Genomic DNA, 24,607 nt, shown 5'->3' on the forward strand with positions numbered 1-24,607 from the left:
GATAAATCAATCAGTTTCTATACAAATGAAAAAAGGCTTTAACATTAGATTGGGCAATTGACACAAGACCATTTTAAATAAATCAATTTGCAAGCCTATTGTTTTTCTCCCTCTTCCTGCTGAAAACACTAAGGACACAACACTGAATGTCCTCCAGCACGAAGTCTCACTTTGCAGGCAATTAACTCAAGCTTCCATTATCAGGGAGAGCAGAAAGTAATCAAAAGAAAATGATGATCTCGTAGGTGTTCATCACAGGAAAAGGGTTCAAATTCACAATTCAACGTTAAATGCTGTTGTTAGATTGTTTGAAAGCCATTGTTAGAAACTGTCTATTCCTACCAAATAACTCAAAAAAGTTCCACTTCTCCGTTATATTGATCCTTACATGGATTGCTGGTTAGTATTAAAGTGAAGTGCAGTTGCACTCTCTGTATTGAACATGCTGTTTCTCTGTCTAATGGTGTGAAGGAACGTTCCCATCAGCAGAAATACTGTTCATAATGCTCATTCCACTGCTGGGCGTCAAACTTTAAAGCCTGAGAAATGTCTTTGTTGTTTAAATCCTATAAGTGATGAACAGCAAAACGATATTGAAAGATAGAACGTAAGTGAGATTGTATTCTGAGATGCGTAGTGAGGGAGCTGACATTTTACCGTAATCTACTTGAAATGCGTCCCGCTGCAGCTGGAGAGGCGATAGCGTCACACCCCCAGCATCTATTTTTTAAGATCTAACTAAAGCCTAAATCTGTGAGATTTTAGAAGGAATATCAAAATTGGGATTTTGAAGCTGCATGTCAACTTCTTTCTGTTGTATGGATATCTCATTTTAGGGATCTCTGTTGTATGGATATCTCATTTTAAATAAATATTTATAATATTTATAGTTATTTTATAAAATTTGTAAAATACTTGTGTAACTAGATATCTCATTTTAGGGATCTCTGTTGTAGGGATATCTCATTTTATGGATCTGGATAAAATAAAATAGAAATGTTCAGATGATGTCTGTACTGGAAGAGGCTGCAAGCTCACAGTGTTGGCGCACTGGAAAAGAATCACTGGAAGAATGAATGGATGAATGGTGCTGCATATGTAAGTAAATGACTTAAAGTTTAACAGCCTTGTAAACCGAGACCAGAGGCCTTAAACTACAGGCCTGTGGGCCTGCTTGTTGCATGTTTTTAAATTCATTATTAAATCTTGCCCACAGGTCGATATTTTGTTTTCCTCTTTTGAATTTGTCATTTAAATGATTGGCATAGACTTGGTTTTCTTATAGATTAGCATAATATAAAGGTTTCATTGTTTTCTCCTCCTGTTATATTTCTTTTTTTGGCTCACGTGGCCCCCTCCAGTGAAGGCCCCCCGGCCAGTGGCCCCCTCCAGTGAAGGCCCCCCGGCCAGTGGCCCTCTCCAGTGAAGGCCCCCCGGCCAGTGGCCCCCTCCAATCAAGGCCCCCCGGCCAGTGGCCCTCTCCAGTGAAGGCCTCCCGACCAGTGGCCCCCTCCAGTGAAGGTCCCGCGGCCTGTGGCCCCCAGGTAATTTGAGCTTGAGGCCCCTGATCCAGCCCAGCGTGGAGACGCAGTGGAGAATGCCGATGTTAGACTGTCCTTTATCTGGCATCATGGTAACAGCTAAGAGTGAAGCCCAGTGGAAGCCTTACAGTGCTGATGCCTGCCCAGTGCTATAGGCCACTGCTTCAGATAGACGGCCCTTCCCCTTATCATTAGGCTGGATTACTCTCCCTGCAAACAGTCTCAATGGGAACAATGAATTTTAAAAAGTAATGAAAGATGGACCATGTAAAACAGTGTTTCAGACAATAACGGATTCTAATGGGCGTTAATACAATCCTGCAGATTCTACAATTAGCCAAAGAGCAGATGATTACATTACTTTAAACTTAGAAGGCTAAAAAACTGGAATACACTTTGATTCACCATTCTGGAGAACGTTAAGAAGTGAAGACTAGTGAAAAGTAGAAAAATGCACTTGTGTTCTCCCTGGGTCAGTCTGCATTCATTATCAGGACAAAGAAATGAGTAAATTCAGATTAAGATTTGAGTTCGTGAAGGTGCCTCACAGCCCCAAGGACAAACCACAGAGTATGAAAAATGTCCAATTCTTATGGTCAAGTAATCTCTCAACTGCGTTCAGGGCCAGACTTGATGCGGTAGGGATTAGCACAAGCAGAAAATGAAGGAAGGTGAGTCTTGTGTGAGGTAAAATCTATACTGTGCCCAAATCTATCAGATTCCTTTTTAGGGCGGGCCATCTTGTCTGATCTATTGTGTAATCTTCTGTATCCTTCCAAGTAGTACATCCCATCTGAAGCAATGGCTGCCATAATGGTTTAGGAGCTAACAAATCAGCCAGACTGAGGCACAGAGTGCGGTTACTCACCAAAGCTCTTCTCAGTTCCAGTGTAGTGTAAATCCGCTCTGTGCTCATCCCTTTCATAATGCTGACAAATTAATTAAATCAGTCATACTCTAAAGACATTTTCTTTAGTGCTTGTTAAAGGTAACTGTTTATGTAAAAAGAATCAACAATTAATGGAAATGAAGCTACAATTGTTCACAGCTTTGCTAATTGTTTATAGCTTTGCTATAGGCTAAACGTTTCAGGCTCATCTCAAGCTCATTACTAAATAATTATGTACAGGTGAAATACTATCTGTACACATATGCCATTGTAGGCCTAATTAATCTTGGGATTTACAATCTTTCTTCACGATTAAAAAATAAACCAGCTTATTAATTATTAAATATAAATGTGTTGCTACTTAATATTTTATATTAACATCATTTTAAAAACTATCGTGAGAGTCATCCAAGATAATTCTGACTGATGGTGTTTACAGTTGAGAATACTGTACAGGCCTAGTTCTTCTGTCATATAAGTTGATGATTTATTGCTAATATTCACCTATAGAGTATAGAGCCTTCACCAAGAAAGCATGTTATATCATGTATTAACTCGATTCACGGACTCGTTAACAAACATGTTGGCGAAATGCGGACTATTCACTCTGACAAGTCGCGAATAAACGTAAAAAAAAATCCTGGGGAAGGACTTGTCAGACAACGCCGCGACTCCTCATCCATCTTTTGTGTTCGTTTAATGTTAAAAAATAGCACAACCGGATACAATGCCGGAGGGCAAACGGAGTTTTTTTTCCCCTCTCGGCGCTGTCAAAGTTTTCAGCGAGATGACAGGTTCGGGTAGCCGGGGGTCCCGCAGCGCTGCCTCCTGCGCGGCGTGGCGCTCCGCCTGCGCGGCGCCTCCTAATGCACCTCCGCCGAAATGCTAATTGTAAACACACTTCGTTAGCTGTTTTTTTCGGGACGTGGAAAATGTCAGAGGAGAGTGATTCGGAAATGTCAGAATGAGATGAAAGGCGAGGGATTTATAACACTGCGGCTCCAAGGAGAAGTTATTACCTCGCGTATATAGCAGAGACGTTTCTGACTGGTAAATTAGAAATACGGTTTGTTTGTTATTTTTCTCAAGTTCTGAGGAAACAAAAATATGATATTGAATTAATCATGCTGCCTAAAGCTACGTTATGAGGAATAAAGGTTCCGAAAGGACTAGGCGAGTGGCAGAGGGCTTTCTGTCTGACACAAGAGGCAACTGATGGGTTCAGCCAAAGAAATATTTGGTATGAAGCAGAGAATATAATTTACCAGACATTAAGGACATCCACAGTAAAACACAGGTGTATAGTATAACTGCGGAAATAGCTAGCTGTATATTGTTATATGGTTAAGTGAAATATTCAATATTTACTGAATTATTTCCAGTTCACTGTTGAAAATTCAACCTACCGTGTAAAAGTGATTTATTAATCAAAAATTTGATTTTGATTGGTATTTCTTACTGGATGAATACAATAACTAAAAAGATATTTGAGGTATTTAAAACTTTTAAATGAAAAAAAAAAAAAATCATTCTTCTAACTGCTATAAGACTCTGAGTGATATTTCAGATGTACAAAGAGGAATTTCCGTGTTCACTGTACGGGGCTGGGGTACACCCTGGACGGGATGCCGGTCCTTCACAGGGCACGGGGCTAGGGTACACCCTGGACAGGATGCTGGTCCATCACAGGGCACGGGGCTGGGGTACACCCTGGACGGGATGCCAGTCCATCACAGGGCACGGGACTGGGGTACACCCTGGACAGGATGCCGGTCCATCACAGGGCACGGGGCTGGGGTACATCCTGGACGGGATGCCGGTCCATCACAGGGCACGGGGCTGGGGTACACCCTGGATGGGATGCCAGTCCATCACAGGGCACGGGGCTGGGGTACACCCTGGACGGGATGCCAGTCCTTCACATGGCACGGGGCTGGGGTACACCCTGGACGGGATGCCAGTCCTTCACATGGCACGGGGCTGGGGTACACCCTGGACGGGATGCCATTCAACAGGGCATCTGAATGGGCTAATTACCTGTACAGAGACCCAGGTGCAGGACCAGAGGAACGGGCAGCCTGTCAGCACGAATGCCCGCTTTAGTGCTCTGCCTCAGTGTCACTATCTAATTGCCTAATGGATTGGATCGGGGCGGCCAATCTTACCCACAAAGGGCCAGTGTGTATGTGGGTTTCTGGGTAACCTTTAGGTCAGCTGTTCAAACCCAGGTGTGAGGACTCTTCAGCCAATCAGTCCTCTGATTAGTAATCTAATTAGGGAGTTTCAGCGCACACAGAGTGGCCCTTTGTGGATAAGATTGGCCATCCCTGGATTAGAATATCATCCTAAACAGATGAAGGATGTAATTCCTCTGCTTTTTTTCTACTAAAGTTTCAGCCTATTACTGTGCTCTTTGAAATGTTTATTGGGTATCTAAGTTCGAGCTTAACTTCAGGCTTACATTGGCATTGGTCTCTGAAACATCCAGTGAAAGCATTACTGGAAAAGAATAAACTTTAAAAAAAAGATTTCTTTTTAAATAACTTCCAGGAGAAATCGCCATGTTTTGTTTGTTTCCTGCAATGTGACTGGGATTTGTTAAGATCTGTTACCTTTTTTCCACTATTCACTGGGCAGCTTGACAGTGTATTTATTGGATAAATAATTTATGAACTCAATGTGGTAGAAGTCTAGCTGATTGACATTCAACATAGTTGTTTTATTTTAAAATTCACTTTATTACATTTACAAGACATCTGTGTGAGTAACTTGGTAATGTGAAATAAATAAAGTCACTCATGGGGGGGGTCACTTCCTGCAACACACCTTTTCCCTCCATGTGAGGTTTCCAACAGATGATAGCACTCTATCGGAAACGCCTCTCAGAAAATGTGTTTTCTCCCAATGATCACGGAAGACGTGCCTTCCCAAAAGGAACATAGAAATTTTCTGGACCTACTTATATTTTTGCAAGGTCCTGCCACACTTAGGAGGCAGAAGCACGGGGTTCGAGCCCAAGCTAGTCCCACCCAGAGAGGGGTGGAGCTATTTAGGGACAGTGCTGCAGGCAAACGGTGGGTCTCTGTCTTTGAGAGCAAAGCAGAGTGGCTGGATGAACATGGAACAAGAGAGACACTCCACAAATACACAAAAATCAAAATCAACCAAAATGAGCATTTTACATGCATAAAGTTGCTTAACTGATGAACACTGTAAAATGTGTTCATATACATTTTTCATGTTCATGAGCATAAAATAAATGTTCAATTAAGTACATACTTTTATAAAATACATATTTTCCAGCATATATTAATAAATACTAAATAATAATGTGCTTTATACCATGTGTCAATCAAATTGAATGCAAACATACAATTCAAAGTTTTTCTTAAACTGTGGTTATAAAATGTGTGGGGCATTCTGTATTTAGTAGAGAATATGATTGCATTGCAGAATGACAAAATTAAAATTAAACATAAGTTGAAATTCTGTATTTGTTGAGGGGAATGATTAAAAACCAACTATGTTCAAACGTTTATGTATAAAATTTAATTCCAGTTCACTGCATATATCATCAAGGCTGCATTTTCTTTTCTTTTTTTTAACGATGTGTATAGAAGATAAGACCACAGGAATAGATCTGCATTATAGATTCCGGAATGTTCCATCTGGGAGTCAGCTTTGGCTGCCATGCATCGTAAGGTAGACACTAATTACTAGAAATCAATATCTCACTGTCGCCTGAGTGATGTCACTGTTCTGGCCTGTTTCTGGAATCCTTAGACAGCTATGGGTGTTGAGTACAACATTATTACGTTGCACAGTAATATTTATTATGTGACGTTTCGAGTGAGTATGAAATCAAAGTATTCAAATTAGCATTAGTGCAGACAACAGAATAGGGACTAAATTAAATTTGATTGCTTACCTACCAACCTTGTAAGAATTGTTTCATGAATAGTCATTCAAGACATACTTAAGCCCTTAAAATTAAACATAAAAATTTGGTGATACACCGTACACACAACCTAATAATTGCTCATTTAAAATGCACCTGAGCTACCTTCATACATAAAATATGATGAAGCTTCAATACAGAAAAAGCAGAAGTTTATCTTTTTCTGCAGAGGATCTGTTACCCTGTAAAGGTTAATGATATCTGTCTGAAAAACAACACTCACCAAACGCTTTATAAAACTCTTCCCTTGACAGCTGTTGATCACTGTTGACATCATCGTACTTGAGAAGATCAAAGAGGGTACACCGTGAGTTATCCCTGACCAGTCCGTCCCGCTTGACAACCTGTAATGCAGAGGTTCAAATGTGTCTGGTCAGATGGTCAAGGTTGTGGCTGAGCCCTTGTCTCTCATTAGTCAGACCAGTATGGTCATTGAGTGGTCATTGAGAGGACAGTGTGGTCATTGAGTGGTCATTGAGAGGACAGTATGGTCATTGAGAGGACAGTACAGTAGTTGAGAGGACAGTATGGTCATTGAGTGGTCATTGAGAGGACAGTATGGTCATTGAGAGGACAGTACAGTCGTTGAGAGGGCAGTATGGTCATTGAGTGGTCATTGAGAGGGCAGTATGGTCATTGAGTGGTCATTGAGAGGACAGTACGGTCATTGAGAGGACAGTATGGTCATTGAGTGGTCATTGAGAGGGCAGTATGATCATTGAGAGGACAGTATGGTCATTGAGTGGTCATTGAGAGGACAGTATGATCATTGAGAGGACAGTATGGTCATTGAGTGGTCATTGAGAGGACAGTATGGTCATTGAGAGGAGAGTATGATCATTGAGTGGTCATTGAGAGGAGAGTATGGTCATTGAGAGGACAGTATGGTCATTAAGTGTTGAGTTGGACTTGCTGTTTTGTTTTAATAGGTATTGATTGGGTGTTGAGTATGTTTCACCAATCTGTGTAAATAGGTTTGTTAGGAAAGTATATGTATTGTATTGTGAGTTGTTTTTCTATATGGTAAACAGAATAAACCAATTGCGTGTTACACATCCCCACTTACATTAACTGTTTTAGCAAACTGTATTTTAATTATCCTTTAAACTGTGGTGATAATGTGAATTTGGGGCATGATGAATACACCTGGAGGGCATGTGGACCATCTGCAGAGCTCATACATCTTTAATATAAACGATATGCTAAGAAATTATTCAGTGACTGTTACTTGTTTTTTTGACTGAGCCTTAGTCACATGCTTAACTTCTCTGGTGAACCGCAAACCACACAGATACCTGTGACTCGCTGGGGAATCACTAAATGTCCGCAAAGTACCGGGAATTTTTCTAGTGATGGCTGCAAGTGTTTGTCATGATCAGTTCTCGACAGATCTTCTCGTAGACATCTCCTGTCCATATGCGCATCTGAATAAACACAAAACCAAACCTGCTTCCTCATTCCTCACCTGGGACAGCTCGCTGTTGTCGACTAGCCCACTGCTGTCTGCGTCAAAGTAGCTAAACATCTGGTCCACCAGAAGTTTCTGCAGCAGCATCCGGTCTGGCTGGTCCACCTTACTGCCTTCTCGCATGAACTTCTGGTTTTGAAGGGCAAGCATCCTGTTCTTTAGCTTCCCGTAGTCACCTGACCTACATTTATCACCTGCAGAATGACAAGAAACAAAAACCATTTACACATCTACTTCCTGTGTTACACAAATGCATTTTCCACAAACACACAAAGCACTGTTTATATACAAACAAGGACACATAACAGATCGCTTTGTGGGAACTGTAATTACAGCTGAAATTGTATAGGAGGTGGGTTCAAACAGGAGGCGGGGCCAAGACATCTGATTGGTTGGTCTCACCTCCTCCAGTTGCTTGGACCCACCTCTCTTTTAAGTAAAACTCTCATGGACATAATTACACATTAGTACCTTGTAAAATAGCACGCTAACATACTGTATATCCATCCATCATCGAACCACCTATCTGGGACAGGACGTTGACCCAGGAAGCAGAGGGAATAAGGCAAAGGAATCCCGGGATGGGTTGTTGGTCCATCGTAGGGCTCACATTCACAATGTGGGCAACTTAGAAATCCCAGCTCAACTAAAGGCATGTTTTGCACTGCTGGAAACAACCAAAACTCATTTTAACTTTAGGAAAATTCCTTGGACTGTGTGGAAAACATATTTGCATGTAAATGGTTGATATTATTCTCATCAAATGTCAAGAAAAGACCTTTTATTCACTTTCAAGATTGCCAGCACATTTTCTCCATAATGTTTTTAAGGTCAGCTATCAGCCACTTTAACACAAGGTCAGCAGAATGAAATCCTTCTCGCATTCAATTACAGCCACTGTAATGGTTAAGCACTTCTGTCCGGATTTCAACTCTTATGTCTTAATGCTGTTGCGCTTGTTAAAAACGAATACATCTTTTTATATGGACATTCTCTGCCTATTGGGGAAGTGGCTCGCTTTGTATCTGACAGCCTGAAAATGCTGTTTGACCAATGGGTGTTTGCTGAACGGCAAGCAAACGATGAAAGAAAAGAAAAATGAAAGAATAGTTCACATTAATTTTAAGGAGGTGGAGTCACTGCATTTACCAGGGCAAAGAGGATCTCTCTTCTTCTATTTTGTGTCTTTTTTTGTACCTTGCCTTTCCACCTCTTCCTGTCTTCTGAGCCATTGTAACATAAGCAGTTTCCTCAGGAATTAATAAAGTTTTCTAATTCTGATTCTCAGCGTCACTGTATCATGGCTACAAATTCTGGGCAAAATGTCACCCCTTAGAATATTTTATAAGTGCTGCCCCCTCTGAATCTGCCAGGGTAGCCATGCCCCTCTGCCAGCCCCCACCGTGGTATAAACCCTGTCCCCGGGCCTCATGTGGGTGCGGAGAGGCAGACTGCACCACAGACAACCCCTCTCCCCCCCCCCCCCTCCATACCATCTGCCGCCGCAGCAAATGAAAATACAACACAGATCTCGCTTAATTGATTCTCAAGGTGCAATTTCAGCGAGTAATTTGCCGCTGCTCACATTGTAACAAGCGCCTGAATGCTGCTTAATATTAAACAAACTGCATGTCCCTTTCGATTATTCAAGCAAACGCACTTAACGCGGAATCAGAGTCGTACTAAAGGACCCTAAATATCGAATATCTTTTACAGGCCGAGAGTGAAAAAGCTCTGAAATGTGCATCCTGCTGCACTGTTTAATGTCAGTGTCACCCGGATTTCAACAGGCAACACTATTCTGCTGAATCGTTTCAGTTGCTCTCCGTTTGATTTTCATTTTCAGGTTGACAAATTAATGTAATGAATAATCAGCTTAGCCAACAGGCAAACAAAATGCATGTTATTAATTGCAGCTGAACAGTTACAAGTTTAACGAGTTACAGGACTTCCCTTTCTTACCTTAATTAACACATGCAATTAATTCAAAGACGGCCTAAGAGCTCAGCTTGTAATGCTGTGCTTCTGCCTGCCTTTTGCGTTTTTAATCATTGTTCATTTCCAAAATCCACATTTTTTATTCATAGAAAAGTTTCTTCTTTGCCTGTGGCTACAGATGTCTGTTTGGCGTCATCGCCTTCATTGAGTCAGCGTTAGTTTGCTTGTTTAAAAGGCACAAAATCTCTAAATTTACTTGAAGATATTTATTGCATTTTTGTGTCATATGCTGCAGATATGACCAGCTTTCACATTGATAACTAATTCCAATACAAAGTAACACTTATCCAATACTGACAGCAGTACACAGTAACATTAATCATTTTACACTTTCATATAACACATCTGAATGATTAACAGATGTTACAGTTCAATTCTAACAGAACCGTTAAAACAAAAACATTACAACTGCTGTAAAATATGATTCAACATTTGAAATTCAGATTTCTGCAGTGCATTACAACCCGGAACAGCAAAGGGCATAAAACAGGCTGCATAAGAAAAACAGGAAACTGCGCCGAAAGATCAGAGCTGGACTGTGACCTTTCATGAAAGGTAGCTGTTGTGTGTTAATTACTGTTACAATACTTTCAGTGAATAAGGAATAATTAATTCCATTGCACCATAGCTACACTTTTCGGTCATAATTCAAGGATGCACAATAGAAAAACAAGTCATGGCCTCTCAAAACACTTTATTTGAAAGAGGTCTGAAGTGATCTTTTCATGCAGGGAAAAGGAACTGTCAGATCCACAAAATGCCTGCTTCATGTAATTCATTCTACTTTCCTTATACTTCAAAATTTTATCATCATCTAATTTAACTATGGAAATAAAGAAGTGGTAGGGTTGCCTGGTCGTTCTGAATTATCAAACGAGAGTTTCTGGTAAATATTGAGCGACAGACATTCACTCCTACAGTACAAGAGCAGACAAATGATCTGCAATCTGTTTTTTTCCACACGTATCATGTGCTCTGCCAGAAGTGTAAGCGATAGAATCAGTCTAAAAATGTCTTCATTTAACTGAAGGGACTCAATATGCGATTGTGTTCAATTTTAATTAGGTTTTCTTAATTTGCTCAGTTGGGGAAAAAAGTAAAACAATGCTGTGTTTGTCTCAATATAGGCAAACAAACAAAAAAATAAATGCACAGGAAAGGAAATAAACGTTTTATGATTTATGTACAGGTGCAGGAGAGCCCACAGTATCAAAAAGGTGTGTTGGAAGGAGACGTGAGACAGAATAATTTCAACATCACAGCAAATGAGGTTTAAATGCTTATTTACACTTGCGATTGTATTGAAGCATCCCTGCTGAGTTTTAACTCCTGCAATCAATAACTATGAGGGTGCTTGTCTTTCCAGCACGCTGTAGATGTAAACCAACACATCGGATCTCGTCACTTGGGGATCCGTCTTGTTAAAATCTGCCGTGGCGTTTTTACGCTGAAGATGCGACTCAGCACAATCAATGGGGCCATCTGCCACGCAGGCATGCATGCAATCCCCTCTGATTCCAGCGATGGCGCCGAACAGAACGGCAGGCCGGGGCCGAGTGACGGGCCGGACGCCCAGACCGGAGGAAGCTGATTGCAGACTTTAAGAACAGCTAGCACCGTTGCCGCAGGATCACCGGTCGGAGCCGGAAACGGGCACCAGAATGCAGAACCGCGAGGTCTGACTGGATGGCAGAACCTCGAGGACCACATCTCCTCCTCATGGCAGAATATTATGATATCGGGGCAATAGGGTGTCTGTTTTATGGTCCTTCTATTTAGTAAGTAGGACTTTTTTCTGTTTGTTTTTATGTACATCTCATTTCTGTTTTCTGAAGAATCACATGTAGTTAAACCTGCAGATGGGTCAGAAATCGCTTCTGAAATCTGTTGCGTGTGTTTATAGTTTTTTTTTCTTCTTAACACAGTGGTGGTGAAGGTGGTGAGCCTTGGTGCCTCATACCTCTAGGACCTGGGTTTGAGTATCTACCCTGGCTCCATGTGTGTGGAGTTTGCATGCTCTCCCCCGTCATCGTGGGGTTTCCACCGGATTCCCCCCATAGTGCAAAAACAATGCTGTAGTGAACTGGAGTTGCCAGATGGCGAATGAGCTCTGCGATGGGTTGGCACCCCATCCTGGGTTCCCCGCCTTGCACCCATAGCTTCTGGCATAAGCTCCAGAACCCCATGACCTGCACAGGACAAGCAGGTACAGAAGATGTATGGATGGATGGATGGATGGTCTCCTTCTACCTCTCTATTCATTAGTGGTTCCCCACCTAGATCTGACTTGCTGGAGGAAAAGGACATACATATATTTTTAAATCTGACCATCAAGCTGCCTGCCACATTAGTGCAGGTTTTCCTGTTGCCCATCATTCACCTAACATAAGCACTAACCTCGTCCAGTTTCCCATCAGCCAGGATGTGTCGAACGCCATTAACCTCTAACTTGTTTTTTTTCTTTCTTTCATATTAACTCATGCAAAGTGTTAACCACTTTGTCGCAGTCGTCACCCATAATGTCACGGTCACTCTCTCCTTTCTTCACGGTGACATTCTGCCCTTTCATCTTCCGCTTCAGATACCCATCACTTTCGGTTCCTGCTTACACCTCCTCCTCCTTCCCTTTGCTCTCCTCCCATTTCCTCAGCTTCCCATCTCCTCTGAAAACGAAGCCGCACTCCTGCCTACTCTGAGGGTCGCCCCTCCACTCCCCTTTGTTTTGATCTGAAATCTTCCATCCATTCCTAGCCTCCATCTTATTCACTAACCCCTCACGGCTGTCTACTCTACCTCTTTGTTCTTCCATTTCTAAATTTGACCCTTATTTTCCCCCTGCCTGGCCCAGTAGTGCTTAAAAGAAGCTTTGAACATCATCATAACTTTCTCTCTATTAATCTTGCATTGTCGTGCTGACCCTTGAAGCTTTCCCTACGTTTTGATCCGAAATACTGTCCGTTTTATGTACTTCAGATTCATAATCAGTTTCTGAGTTTGCCAAGCGCATTACCGCACAGTGCCAGACAACCTATCAGGTTTACTAGTAACTCTCAAAATATTCTGAGAGCAGAAGGAAATATGATTGGTTCAGAGAGATAACTAATCAGATTGCAGAGGAGGTGGGTCCAAGCAACTAGAGGAGGTGGGACCAACCAATCAGATATCATCAAGTCTACCTAGGGCACCATCTTCTGAGGGGGCGCTGACTTAGCCAGCCGATGTCACTTTGTCTCAGACAGGGGGCGCCGGCGGTGAAGCTGGCCTAGGGCACCATCTTCTGAGGGGGCGCTGACTTAACCAGCCAATTTCACTTTGTCTCAGACAGGGGGCGCCAGCGATGAAGCTGGTCTAGGGCGTCACATGGGTTTTGACTCGTACTGTTACCATGTGAGAAGTTGAAATGTTGCATTTTGTCCTGTTTAACTTAAAAACAATCATCTACTGACCTCAACCAATAGGTAGATAAGAGAAGAGATGCAGACCTATACACCGGCAGCCTGCGGCGAATCTTCGAGCACAGACATGAAGACATGCCACATGAAGGCAAGAATAATTAGAGTCTAAGTAGGAATCCCTGATGGCTTTGTGGGAGTGCAAAGGGTGGATCACTCCTGGGGTGTCCATTGACCAAGGAGGCAGCTTTGCGGACATAAAATACCTGCTGGAAACAGCTTGGTGCTGTTTTGAATGGACCGATAGTATTGTCATTTCACAAAGCTGTGCTTGTATTTCCCCATATTAATGTAATCTGTTTGACCCATTTTGTGTGTTTCACCTGAAAAAAATGCAGAGATGAATACTAAGGCTGCACAAAGAACGTGGAGCTCCAGAAGGAATCATCAAATTATAATAACCAAAAGAACCACTTTCTATATTTAGGACTGAGCCCAGGGGAATAGGATGCACACCTCAGTCTCTCACGAGCCCGAAGGAAAAGAAAAATGGGAACTGTTACGCCGAAATGTGTCCGCCATGTACTGGCAATGCATAAGTCATTTTCAGAGAGCGGTAACGCGTGGAAGGGCTCAGAAACGTGGCGGTCTCGCTCGGGGAGAGTTTCTGCTGAACTGTGAAAAATTCCGAATGCAACACAAAACACGGGGCTGTCATACGGAGAACGGGACGCGGATCTGGGGCCCAGATCTCTGGGCCGTCCCTCCAGATCGCTTTGCTGCTCATCTGATCTGGTGCCACGTGGAGATCGATCTTCTGTCACATGGTCTCCTGGTGGCACAGATGATGGTTATACACCGTATGCCAGTCCACTAAAAATCCGGATCCTGTCCTGGGGCCTGTATCACAAAGCCGGATTTGTTGTTTAGCCAGGTAACTTTGCCGGATTTAAGGTACACTAGTTCAAATGGCCTTTATCTTTTGTTTGCTTACATTTATCCCAGAAAATTTAAATCTGACGAGTTGTCAGGCTAAGCAAGAAATCCTGCTTCGTGATACAGGCTCCTGGAAGATGTGGGGCGCACAAGACTATGCAATATTCATAAAATTTAAAAACAAATCGTAAGAATTTTTTATATACGTATATTATCTATATATTATGTATAGCTATTATACCAAATTAACTGTGATTTGAAGCATTCAGCACTGATGTGATTAATAATCTAGTACAAGGTCTTGCATTAATATTTTGATAATGTCATTTTTCATTAAATGCACATTTTACATCTGCAGTTTTATTGAAATTCACAAAGATAATCTTCAGTGACGTTCACCCTATCCCAGTGACTGATCTAATGCTAGTTTTAATATATAAACATAATAGATGATCATGAAGATAAACTTAATTTTTAAAGCTATGTATTTAAAAAAAACACTTAAGTCTCGCCACTGTGCTGCTTTTAGTGTTTTGAAAAACTTTTCCTTGGCTTTGTGTGTTTTTGGGCTTATTTTTAGCGCTGTTGTTGTGTAAGGTCAGCCTTCCCTCGACGCGGCTTATAAGTCGATAGCTTGTCCGATGACATTTCACAAGTGAAGTGCAACAAGGGCGTTTTTATTTGTGTTTTGGCAGCTAGGCGCTCGTTGAGTTCACATTGATCAGTGACTGAGGCTGGTTTGACATCAAGTACCTGCTGTCAGGACAGCTACACGATAATCACAAGCAGTGACAATAAAACATAAAGATTCCCCCTCCCAGCCATGCAAGCTATTTTACGATAAATCATATGGCAGCAAATAGCAAATAGTTCATTAGGTCAATTTACTATAAATGACTCTGACCGATGCTGACATTATGTGCATAAAAACAATATCTAAGACAATATGAATGTCACCTTCCGGTTTGTTAATTTTATCCATAGGAACGGTAACGCGCAGCACCCGCTGTTGCAAGTAGGTGCGAGTTATTTTGCCGTAATTTGCGATACTTGACTATGCAGTGATTAACTTTACGAGTAACGTGATGGCAGAGATCCGACGTACACCTTCTCCCTCTCCAGGCGTTAATTGGGTCATTGTACTCTTCCTCTTTAATCGCTTAATCATTCCGTGTCACAAACTAAGATCTGATGAGTAACTTTCTTTTTAAGGACTAAGCCATAGTGACCTTTCCATGAGACCTCAGATAAGACCCCAGCTTCCAGACTTCATTATTAAATTCCGGCCGACCTGCAGATCATTAACTCCCAAGGCTAAAGGGACACAGTGTCCCTGATCTTCTGCAGGCTTTATGGCTGAAGGGGACCTGCCCAGATTCGGGTAACAGGGGCAAACGCCTATCTCCTCATTGGCTGTGCTGGCCAACTAACGCTCCAATGTGTTAATGGAAATGCAAATTAATTAAAGGTTCATTTGGTGCTTTGATTGGAATACAGTATGCTAGCAAATCCCCTTAACGGCCTCAAACTGCCCGAGTAATCTTATTTACACACGTGTCGGTACTCAGAGTCTCTTCTGCATGTTCCCGGTCACACACAGTCAAGTCCTGGCCAACTGCAGAGTGACAAGGTCAAGCAACTCGTTAGCTGGAGGAGATTGTCAAACCCCGTCGGAGATCTTCAATTGACCCGTTCCTACAGAACTGCTCATTCTTTATCACGGGGAGAAGGACGTGTTCCCTATTGTGTATTAAAATTGCTAACACTCCCCCTGGCTTTCAGCCGTGACTCTTCAGACTCTACATTAGCCCTGCAGGTGACATGGCTCATCCAGCACTGTATGTAATGCTTTAGCGAGAGAGCTAACTAACGCTAGGCTGTGTTCTAGCAGCGCTGCTGAATTTCTGTTCATGGTCAATGCGCTAAAGATATGGCAGTCCGCCAGCTTGCCTGCACACCGCATACTCTGGACTTGAGCATCTGCCAACAGAATAAAAGACAAATGTTAAATAAAGATGCTACATTGTTAGTATTGTTTAATTGTGACTAAATTAGCGTTCTAATGCCATTAATTAGCATGTTCTCCTTGTCTCAGTTTATTCCAGGTGCTTAGTTATCGTCCACACCTCCGAGACGTGGGGTCTCGCTGAACTGGTGCCTCTCCATTAACCTTTCTATTGTTGGCGGCAGTGATTACCGGCACTCAAACCACGCGTCTGCATGGGGCCAACAAGGTCCGGCCCCCTGTTGGCCACAAACGGTCACTACACTCAATGCTGAATAAAATCCTAAATTAGGAGATGCTGAAGCAGCACATCCTGCTAACCAGCTAGCTACGATCTTCTGACTCTGACTCGAAACATCTGAGAGAGTGTCCCTGAAGTGGGGGCCCAAAACAACAGAGCTGTCCCTGTCCGTTGTGTGTTAGCAGACTGGCTTCCAGTCCAGGGTGAATTTCCTGCCATATGTCCCGTGTTTCCTGGGGTCGACCTACACTGGATATACAGTTAGCTGATACATTCAGATATTCCCATGAATACTTGTTTGTAGCAGAAGTATTACGAACGACACAGTTGTTCTGGTCAGGGATGAATCCCACGGTAGCTGTAGGACATTGGGGACTCGCCTCAGGGTAGGTGTGGGATCCAGGCAGCTGCCTGACAGGGCGAAACGTCACCATTCATCAGCAAGAACTTCAACAAGTGTCATGGACATTAGTGTGGAAACCTGTCACACGTCTGGGGCTCCTTCCGTGCACGTCTGCAGCGTCTGCAGCGTCTGCACAAATGTTTACTTTTATTTCGGTCTGGTCGTGCAGCCAGGATGCGCGATCGATTTAGCGAGAGCCAGTATCGGGAAGATAAGCCAATCGGGACGGGGCGTGAACACAGGCGCCTCCCTTTAATTCGCTGTCAGCGTTGATCAGATGCTCCATGACAGCACCATCAACAGATGCCTGTGGGATTCACCATTGTGGCCTCATGCTTGGTACATGAGTTCGGATTTATGCCACAGTCAATATCGCTTATCGTGTAGGCAGACATCTTGCTCGTGTTGCCTTTACTGCTGACGTGCCTTAAATATTTAATCAGACTGTTATGTTCCATTTGGCGAGATGCAGATTTAAGATGCGAGGTGTGACATACATGCTAAGCTGGGGACATCGTGACAGAGAGCAATTTCCATCCTCTCCACCAATAAAACGATATGGCTCTTTATTGCCCTGCTTTATAAAGTGTTTTATTACCTGGGTGTGATTTAACGTTGTGCTCTTTCAGAATGCCTTCAGAGACCCTCATATCTAATGAGGCCAACAACTTTTATAGCTACTGGCTAATCAATATTTTTAATTCACGTGGATTGTGAACACGATGAGGTCTGGAATTCACAACGACGCTGGAATGGCCTGTTCTATATTCCGGAATCATCCGACGTGTGGATGGTGGATGAATCAATTCCTCCATCACATACAGAAAGTCTGACCAGAGATATGAGGCCTGCAAACTTAACAGACCTTTGGCTGAGAGAACACACTGATTTACATACAGACACACACACACAAACCTACAAACACTGAACGTGGAAAATTAGCTTGGTAGCTGTATGAATTAAACAAATAACACAAATTTTTGTCTTTATTAATTTATTTTGATATGTTTCTCTGAATGTATCTTTTATGCCTGTTTTTTTTTATCCTCTGCTCAAAGGGTATAACATTCAGAAAGTGTCCTCTGAGTTTTCTGAGGGCTATTAAGTCAAATTTTGGAATAGGCTGTCCTAAAATATTCAAAGTAACGTGAATGAACTGTGACTGGTATCCAGCTACAAAGCTTCCTCTATATTAATCAGTGATGACGTTAAAAAGGTGGACAGGCACCCTGTCATGATCAGTTCGGCTTTGCTCCTCATCACATGAGCTCAGCTGAGAAGAGGGGCAATAATTTTAGGAGCAAAGGTGTCTGTAGACGCTGGGATAGCACCGTGCCGCAGTGAGGGGTAGAGACAGTTTGTACAACAGGACTGAAGATGTCAGTGTGAGTTCTGCAGCTCCGCTCAAACTCAGGCACCAAAATTCCGAAAAAACTGCTACACTGTACATTCGAAGGTTTAGGTAACAACGGAGCTGCAAATATAGGCACAGAATGCCTCTGTTGTCATGCAAAGAACAGATTTATTTAGCATACAAATAAAATGATTAATAGGGATTTGGCACCATTGCCTGCCAGTTGAAAAAACACTCCATTACCTGGTGGGGGAGGGGTTGCAGTGATGTGGAATCGGTAAGTAACTGTCCGGGCGTTTTTACAAAGTAAATTCAATGCAAGCCCCGCATGCTTTTACAAACAAGTCTATTAGCACTGAATAACAAGCTGTACTTCACTATGTAGGACTGAGCATTGGCTCAGTGGTTAACGTCACACCTGCAATGTGTGAAAAACGCTGTCAACCCCCCCTGTAACTCGCCATCTGTATGTCGCATCGCGGTTCTGGGGCGCTGTATATCTGTACCCATACCATGGACACTGTGCATCCACTGCTTTCCGTTCTAGAGAAATTAAGCAAAAATACCTCAGCTATGCTGTCAGATTCGGAGCGTGAGTCTGTGCAGTACGGAAGAGAGTCGATGTCTGGTACGCATAATTACGATATAGTAGCAATTAATTTCTGGGGTAAAATAAAAATGTGCAAACATCAGCGTAGGGAAAAATTACTGCTCGAATTAGACACTCTATATGGAAAGACAATAACAGGCTGTTGTGCCATTGAAATACACGGGGTTGGGTGGAACTACGAATGTACTGCAGCCCGCCAGCAGGGGGCCTTGTCATGGTAGATGAACTGTATGGGCAGTCCCCGGGGTACGGACAGCCGACTTACGGACTCCCCGCACCTATGAAAGGACTGTTAAAACGGTTTGTTGTAATGAACCCACATACTACTTTGTGATGCGTGTGAAATCATTGCATGACTTCAACTGTACAGTATAAGGTACAATATAAGGTACAGTATAAGGTACAGTATAAGGTACAGTGTCGTATGTAGTTACTTTTATAATTACTGCATTATTATTATTTTTACTATTTTACTATTATTATTACTATTACTAGTATGTACTGTGTAATTATTTTTCCAACTTACCTACAAATTGGACTTAAAGACAGCCATAGGTACCGGATCTTGTTGGCAATCTGGGGACCGCCTGTATGGATGGTATAACATTAAAGCCCACTGGCTTGACTTGGGGTTTGAGTCCCGGTCCTGCCTTTTTTGTGTGTGGAGTTTATACATTTCCCTTATATTTTTGTGGGATTTCCTCTTGCAGTCCCAAAACATGTGGTACAGCAAACCAGTGCCTGTTGGTGTGTGAGTGTGTACCCTGTGATAGACTCACGCCCCCTTCAGGGAAGCCCCTGTGGTCCCGTTCAGGTGTGATGGCCTGAGACGGCCACACAATGTTGCAGTTCCCTGGAGGAGTGAAACAACTGGAAGTGGTGCATATATTTTTTTGGCCCGACCGGCAAACAGCCTAGATTGTCATGGTTCCCTTTAAATTCTCATCGGCGGTACCAGCAGGTGCCCACAGTAGGGGGATGAGGAGCTGGGTTTCAGCATAGCTGTTTGTTATTATTGTTAACATTTTTTGATTTAGTTTTTCTTTATAAAATTGTTTGTATAATTTTATGGGCTAAATACTGTATGTTATGGGTTTATGGGTTTATTGGCATGTAGGTATAAATGACCCCCATATATGTTTCTCCAGTGTGTTATTTGTGAGGTCAGTTATGTTCAGTGTAGGTTGAGTTATGTTATGCTTTAATTTTGGTTTCATTCTGTTTGGTTGAACTCATTTTATTGGGCCCAGGATTTTCATGATTTTTGGATTTTCAGTAAAGTTTTTGGTTAGTAACACATTCTGTGTCCCTGTGTCTGCTTGCTGGTCCCTCACATCAGGGAAGCCCCTGAGGTCCCTCTCAGGGAAGCCCCTCTGATCCCTCTCAGGGAAGCCCCTGAGGTCCCTCTCAGGGAAGCCCCTCTGGTCCCACTCAGGGAAGCCCCTGTGGTCCCTCACATCAGGGAAGCCCCTGTGGACCCTCACATCAGGGAAGCCCCTCTGGTCCCTCACATCAGGGAAGCCCCTGTGGTCCCTGTCAGGGAAGCCCCTGTGGTCCCTCACATCAGGGAAGCCCCTGTGGTCCCTCACATCAGGGAAGCCCCTGTGGTCCCTCACATCAGGGAAGCCCCTCTGGTCCCTCACATCAGGGAAGCCCCTCTGGTCCCTCACATCAGGGAAGCCCCTGTGGTCCCACTCAGGGCAGCCCCTGTGGTCCCTCACATCAGGGCAGCCCCTGTGGTCCCTCTCAGGGAAGCCCCTGTGGTCCCTCACATCAGGGCAGCCCCTGTGGTCCCTCTCAGGGAAGCTCCTGTAGTCCCTCACATCAGGGAAGCCCCTGTAGTCCCTCACATCAGGGAAGCCCCTGTAGTCCCTCACATCAGGGCAGCCCCTGTGGTCCCTCTCAGGGAAGCCCCTCTGGTCCCTCTCAGGGAAGCCCCTGAGGTCCCTCACATCAGGGAAGCCCCTGTGGTCCCACTCAGGGCAGCCCCTGTGGTCCCTCTCAGGGAAGCCCCTGTGGTCCCTCACATCAGGGAAGCCCCTCTGGTCCCACTCAGGGAAGCCCCTCTGGTCCCTCACATCAGGGAAGCCCCTCTGGTCCCTCTCAGGGAAGCCCCTCTGGTCCCCTGTACTTCCTGAAAGAGATTCCAGGCTTATTGTGAATTTGTCTTGGATAAGTAGCTATTAAAATGTATGGATGTTGCTGGATGCTTTATTAGAAATAAATATTAGAGATAAAATAATTCTGGGATTGCTTTGAAGTATCTAACACAGCACCGCTCATCCAGGTTTTCAGACCTCATTTTCCGCTCTGTGCTCGGGAAGCCTGCACCGTACATTGAGCCCCGGGACTCCCTGCACATGGAATCAGTACTGTGCTGACATACAAAGAGCTGTTTGTGTCCTGGGGGCTCAAAACCCTTTAATAAACAGAGGGAAATAAAAAGATACAATCGGACTGAGCAAATCCGCTTTAAACCTCCAGTCAACCTCAGAAACACTCAACCTTGTCCACAAATAGATACCATGAGTTGCATTGTTGAAATTACACTGAAAGTGTTTTTGTATATTCTAAACATGCAATCAGAGTAATGAAGTAAACATCCTCTTGTCTTGGTTGATTCAAACGATCGTACTGGATTTTGTTATTAGTCTGCTCAGAATAATATTGATAAGGCTGCAGTAAGTGCTTTAATGTTTTAGCAGAATATTAATGGTGGCACTCACATGTACATGAGCAATGAACTTCCTGAGCAAACATCGCCCTTCTCCCGATTGGCATGGCTGTCTCTGCGTTTGTTGTGTCTTTATTCTGGTATTATCGCAGATAAATTAGTGCGAAAGAGCGTGATTCCTCCGAAGGCTGCTCTTATTTAGCAGCTATTGGCGGGACGGTCGCCGTGTGATCCAGGTCTCGCTGTCTGCTGTCTGCTGTTGGAGCCACGACATCCTCTGATTGACTAGGAGCAGGAAAAGATTCTGAAAGGCATGGAGCTAATCCAACAAGATAAGAGCTAACCTACTGCTATCTGTGTTTTTATGTGGCAATTTGTCTGCGTAATTGAACTATCATATTTGTAATTAAAGATTTCCATTCTTAAAAAGGTGTTTCACGCACATATGCCTGGATTAATCACACACACACGTTCAGATTACCGGAAATAACACTCGCATTACGGGGACTGTTAGGCTTGATGTGTATTTAGTAGGAAATTAAATATGCGACTAGTGTTTGCTCTCAGTGTTTGAGCTGAAAAGCAAACACATTTGTCCCATTCTGGCTAGAACAGTATCTCTGTCTCTAATCTCTTGTAGACTGGAGACTTGCTTGCTCCGTACAGCCATCTATCATTCCATAGCACTTATCCAGTGGAGAGTTCATAGCGGAAAGCTCAGGGGACAGGGCGGTGGGGGGGCACCCTGGTGGGATTCCAGTGATTTGTGCTGTTTAATAGCGACGTGTATCTCAGAGGGTTAGGAAACTATGCCAGGATGGTCTTATCCCCCCCCCCAGCTGCCCCAGGGACGCGGTGCAGACCCTTACTATGGACAAAGTTAAGGTTAATTATTATATTTACCAAAAATGTTCATGGACCAACATGCATTTAGTTGGAACCACATAGTTACATAGCTAAAAGAATTCAAAGTCTTTGTTACTACAAAGAAATATATATAACTGACTAATTAATTGACCTAAATCTTATCATTTCTGTAAAGGAGGGAGAGGTCGTGTATATTCTGGGGGGGGGGGGGGGGTCCAATTTCAGCTTCACCTGTATCTTATTCCCAGTCATCATGCAGGATTTTGTTTGATTTCTCTTGCCCCAGAAACCACACTCTGCCGCTCAAACCGGGCGCCTGGTGCAGCCCAGTATATAACCCAACGCCCTTTTGGTTTTTGCATATGTTTTAAACCCCACCATTGCCAATATGGCCGCCATCTCCACAAAACACCCCAACCGCTGGCAGCCAGTGCCAGTCTCAGGCTGCATGCCATTTCCACCATTCTGCTAAGAGTCTGTTACACTCGTCAGAAGAACAAACTTAAACTCCGATTACAGCGGCTTGACTGAAGAAAATAAACGAGGATTATTTATAGATAGGCCGCTTTCACCGTAAGATGTGATTTCGCTGGCGATATTGAAGCTGCATTTTACTTATTCATCTGCGGCGATTTACCACTGCATTAAGCCATTTATTTCTGCTCTCAGGCGTGTCATGAATAAACGTTTCAGGAGGATCACGACACTTTAAGGATAATAATCTCGGGCTGACACTCATCTTCTCCTAATGCAAGTAAGCGAGTTCCATATACACACTCCTCAAACACAGGACCATCCCCCATTCTAATTAGACAGCCTGACTGGGAAGACGACATCAGCTGGTCACTCCTGTCTCTGGTGGATTTCAAGTTAAAAACATTATGTAACGACACAAGTTTGATGTTGACATGAAGAGTCTGATTTGAGATATTTTCTGCGCTATCAAATTACAAAGTAGCCTATACTATTTTAGTGTTATTAAGACATTGAATGCTTTAAAAATAGATGTATATCATGGATATGCACCTCATTAGAACAAATGAAGTGTTTAAAAAGTCCTAATTACACACTTTTGTTTATCAGGATGTGATTAAGGACATCAGTAAGATTCGTCACAGCCTGAAGGATTCTGTGTGTCACCTTGCAAAGCCGATGTTTACATCAACCTCATTAAGAGCGGCGCAAAAAACACTTCTGTCCTGTAAAATTATCCCGGATGTCACCGTGGCGGCCTGTCGCGAGCTGAGAAACACAGCTCTGTGACCAGGCGCTCAACTGCAAGATGGTGTCTGGACAGGAAATCCAAGTCCAAGTGGAGTCACATGACAGGAAGCACAAGAACAAGTGGAGTCACATGACAGGAAGCACAAGAACAAGTGGAGTCATGTGACAGGAAGCTGGGAAACAAAAGCAACAAGGGCAGGTGAGTCTGGTACCAAAACCTCCTCTTTCTATTGGGAGAGATGTTTACTGATTCAAACCATGATCAGGGTACTATAAGACCTAGCTTTCTTTGCACACGATGAGAAGGAGCCTTGATCTGTATCCTCTAAAACACTGCAGAAATTCAAAAATTCAGCCTAAATGAAAATCCAGAACCCATCCACAGAGACCATGAAATTGTTGTATAGTGGCACTCCTGTAGCTCAACAAATAGCACTTTGTGCTAGCAATGCAAAGGGCATGGGTTCAAATCCCAAAGCACACATAAATTATAACAATTTCCTCTGCTGTTAGTTGCTTTTGATAAAAGTGTCAGATAAATGGGTTAAACTTAAGAAGTAGTTTCAGTGTTTGATCTATCAGAAAAACTCCGTTAAACCATCATTTCACTTTGTCTCAGACAGAGACAGCTTCGAACAGTACTGCAGAAAACGGGCAAATGAGGCACGGTTTGGTGTCCAGGTACTAATGAAAGCCTCCATGGTGCTCGTTAGCTAGCTTGCCAATCACCTCACGCATCCACGCGTCCCTGAGTGCCACCCCCCCCCCCACTCCAAGCGGTCTGTCTCGGGACACGGAGGAGGGATGTGCCAGGAGCGTGCCGTGCCATCGCCTAACATCCCCAAACTTGACAGCTGCCCGTCTCCTGCTATGCGCATCGGCTGCAGGAAATGCACTGACTCACACCGCTGCATGCAGCCAGGGCTGCACAAGCTGCCGTGTGTCCCCCCCCCCCCCCCCATGTGAGGTCCGTGGCCTCATGGTTTCTCATATCAAATGAGAACCAGCTGACAGCATGGGACTCAATTATTCACTTTTGGTATTTTT

General features: G+C 43.4%; 1 protein-coding gene across 3 annotated transcripts in view; it reads right to left on the reverse strand.

Annotated features, from left to right (window-relative positions):
* LOC111833616 (follistatin-related protein 5-like) overlaps positions 1 to 24,607 on the reverse strand; it is a 91,212-nt gene that overhangs the window by 30,051 nt on the left and 36,554 nt on the right. For all 3 annotated transcript variants that reach the window (XM_072697870.1, XM_023792129.2, XM_023792099.2), the window contains exons 5-6: positions 7,854 to 8,050; positions 6,612 to 6,732 (exon numbers count right to left, since the gene is read on the reverse strand). In XM_072697870.1, coding sequence (XP_072553971.1) covers positions 6,612 to 6,732; positions 7,854 to 8,050 — 318 coding nt within the window. The remainder of the gene's footprint in view (positions 1 to 6,611; positions 6,733 to 7,853; positions 8,051 to 24,607) is intronic.

This window comes from Paramormyrops kingsleyae, chromosome 12 (assembly GCF_048594095.1).
Source record: "Paramormyrops kingsleyae isolate MSU_618 chromosome 12, PKINGS_0.4, whole genome shotgun sequence".
NCBI classification, from domain to species: domain Eukaryota; kingdom Metazoa; phylum Chordata; class Actinopteri; order Osteoglossiformes; family Mormyridae; genus Paramormyrops; species Paramormyrops kingsleyae.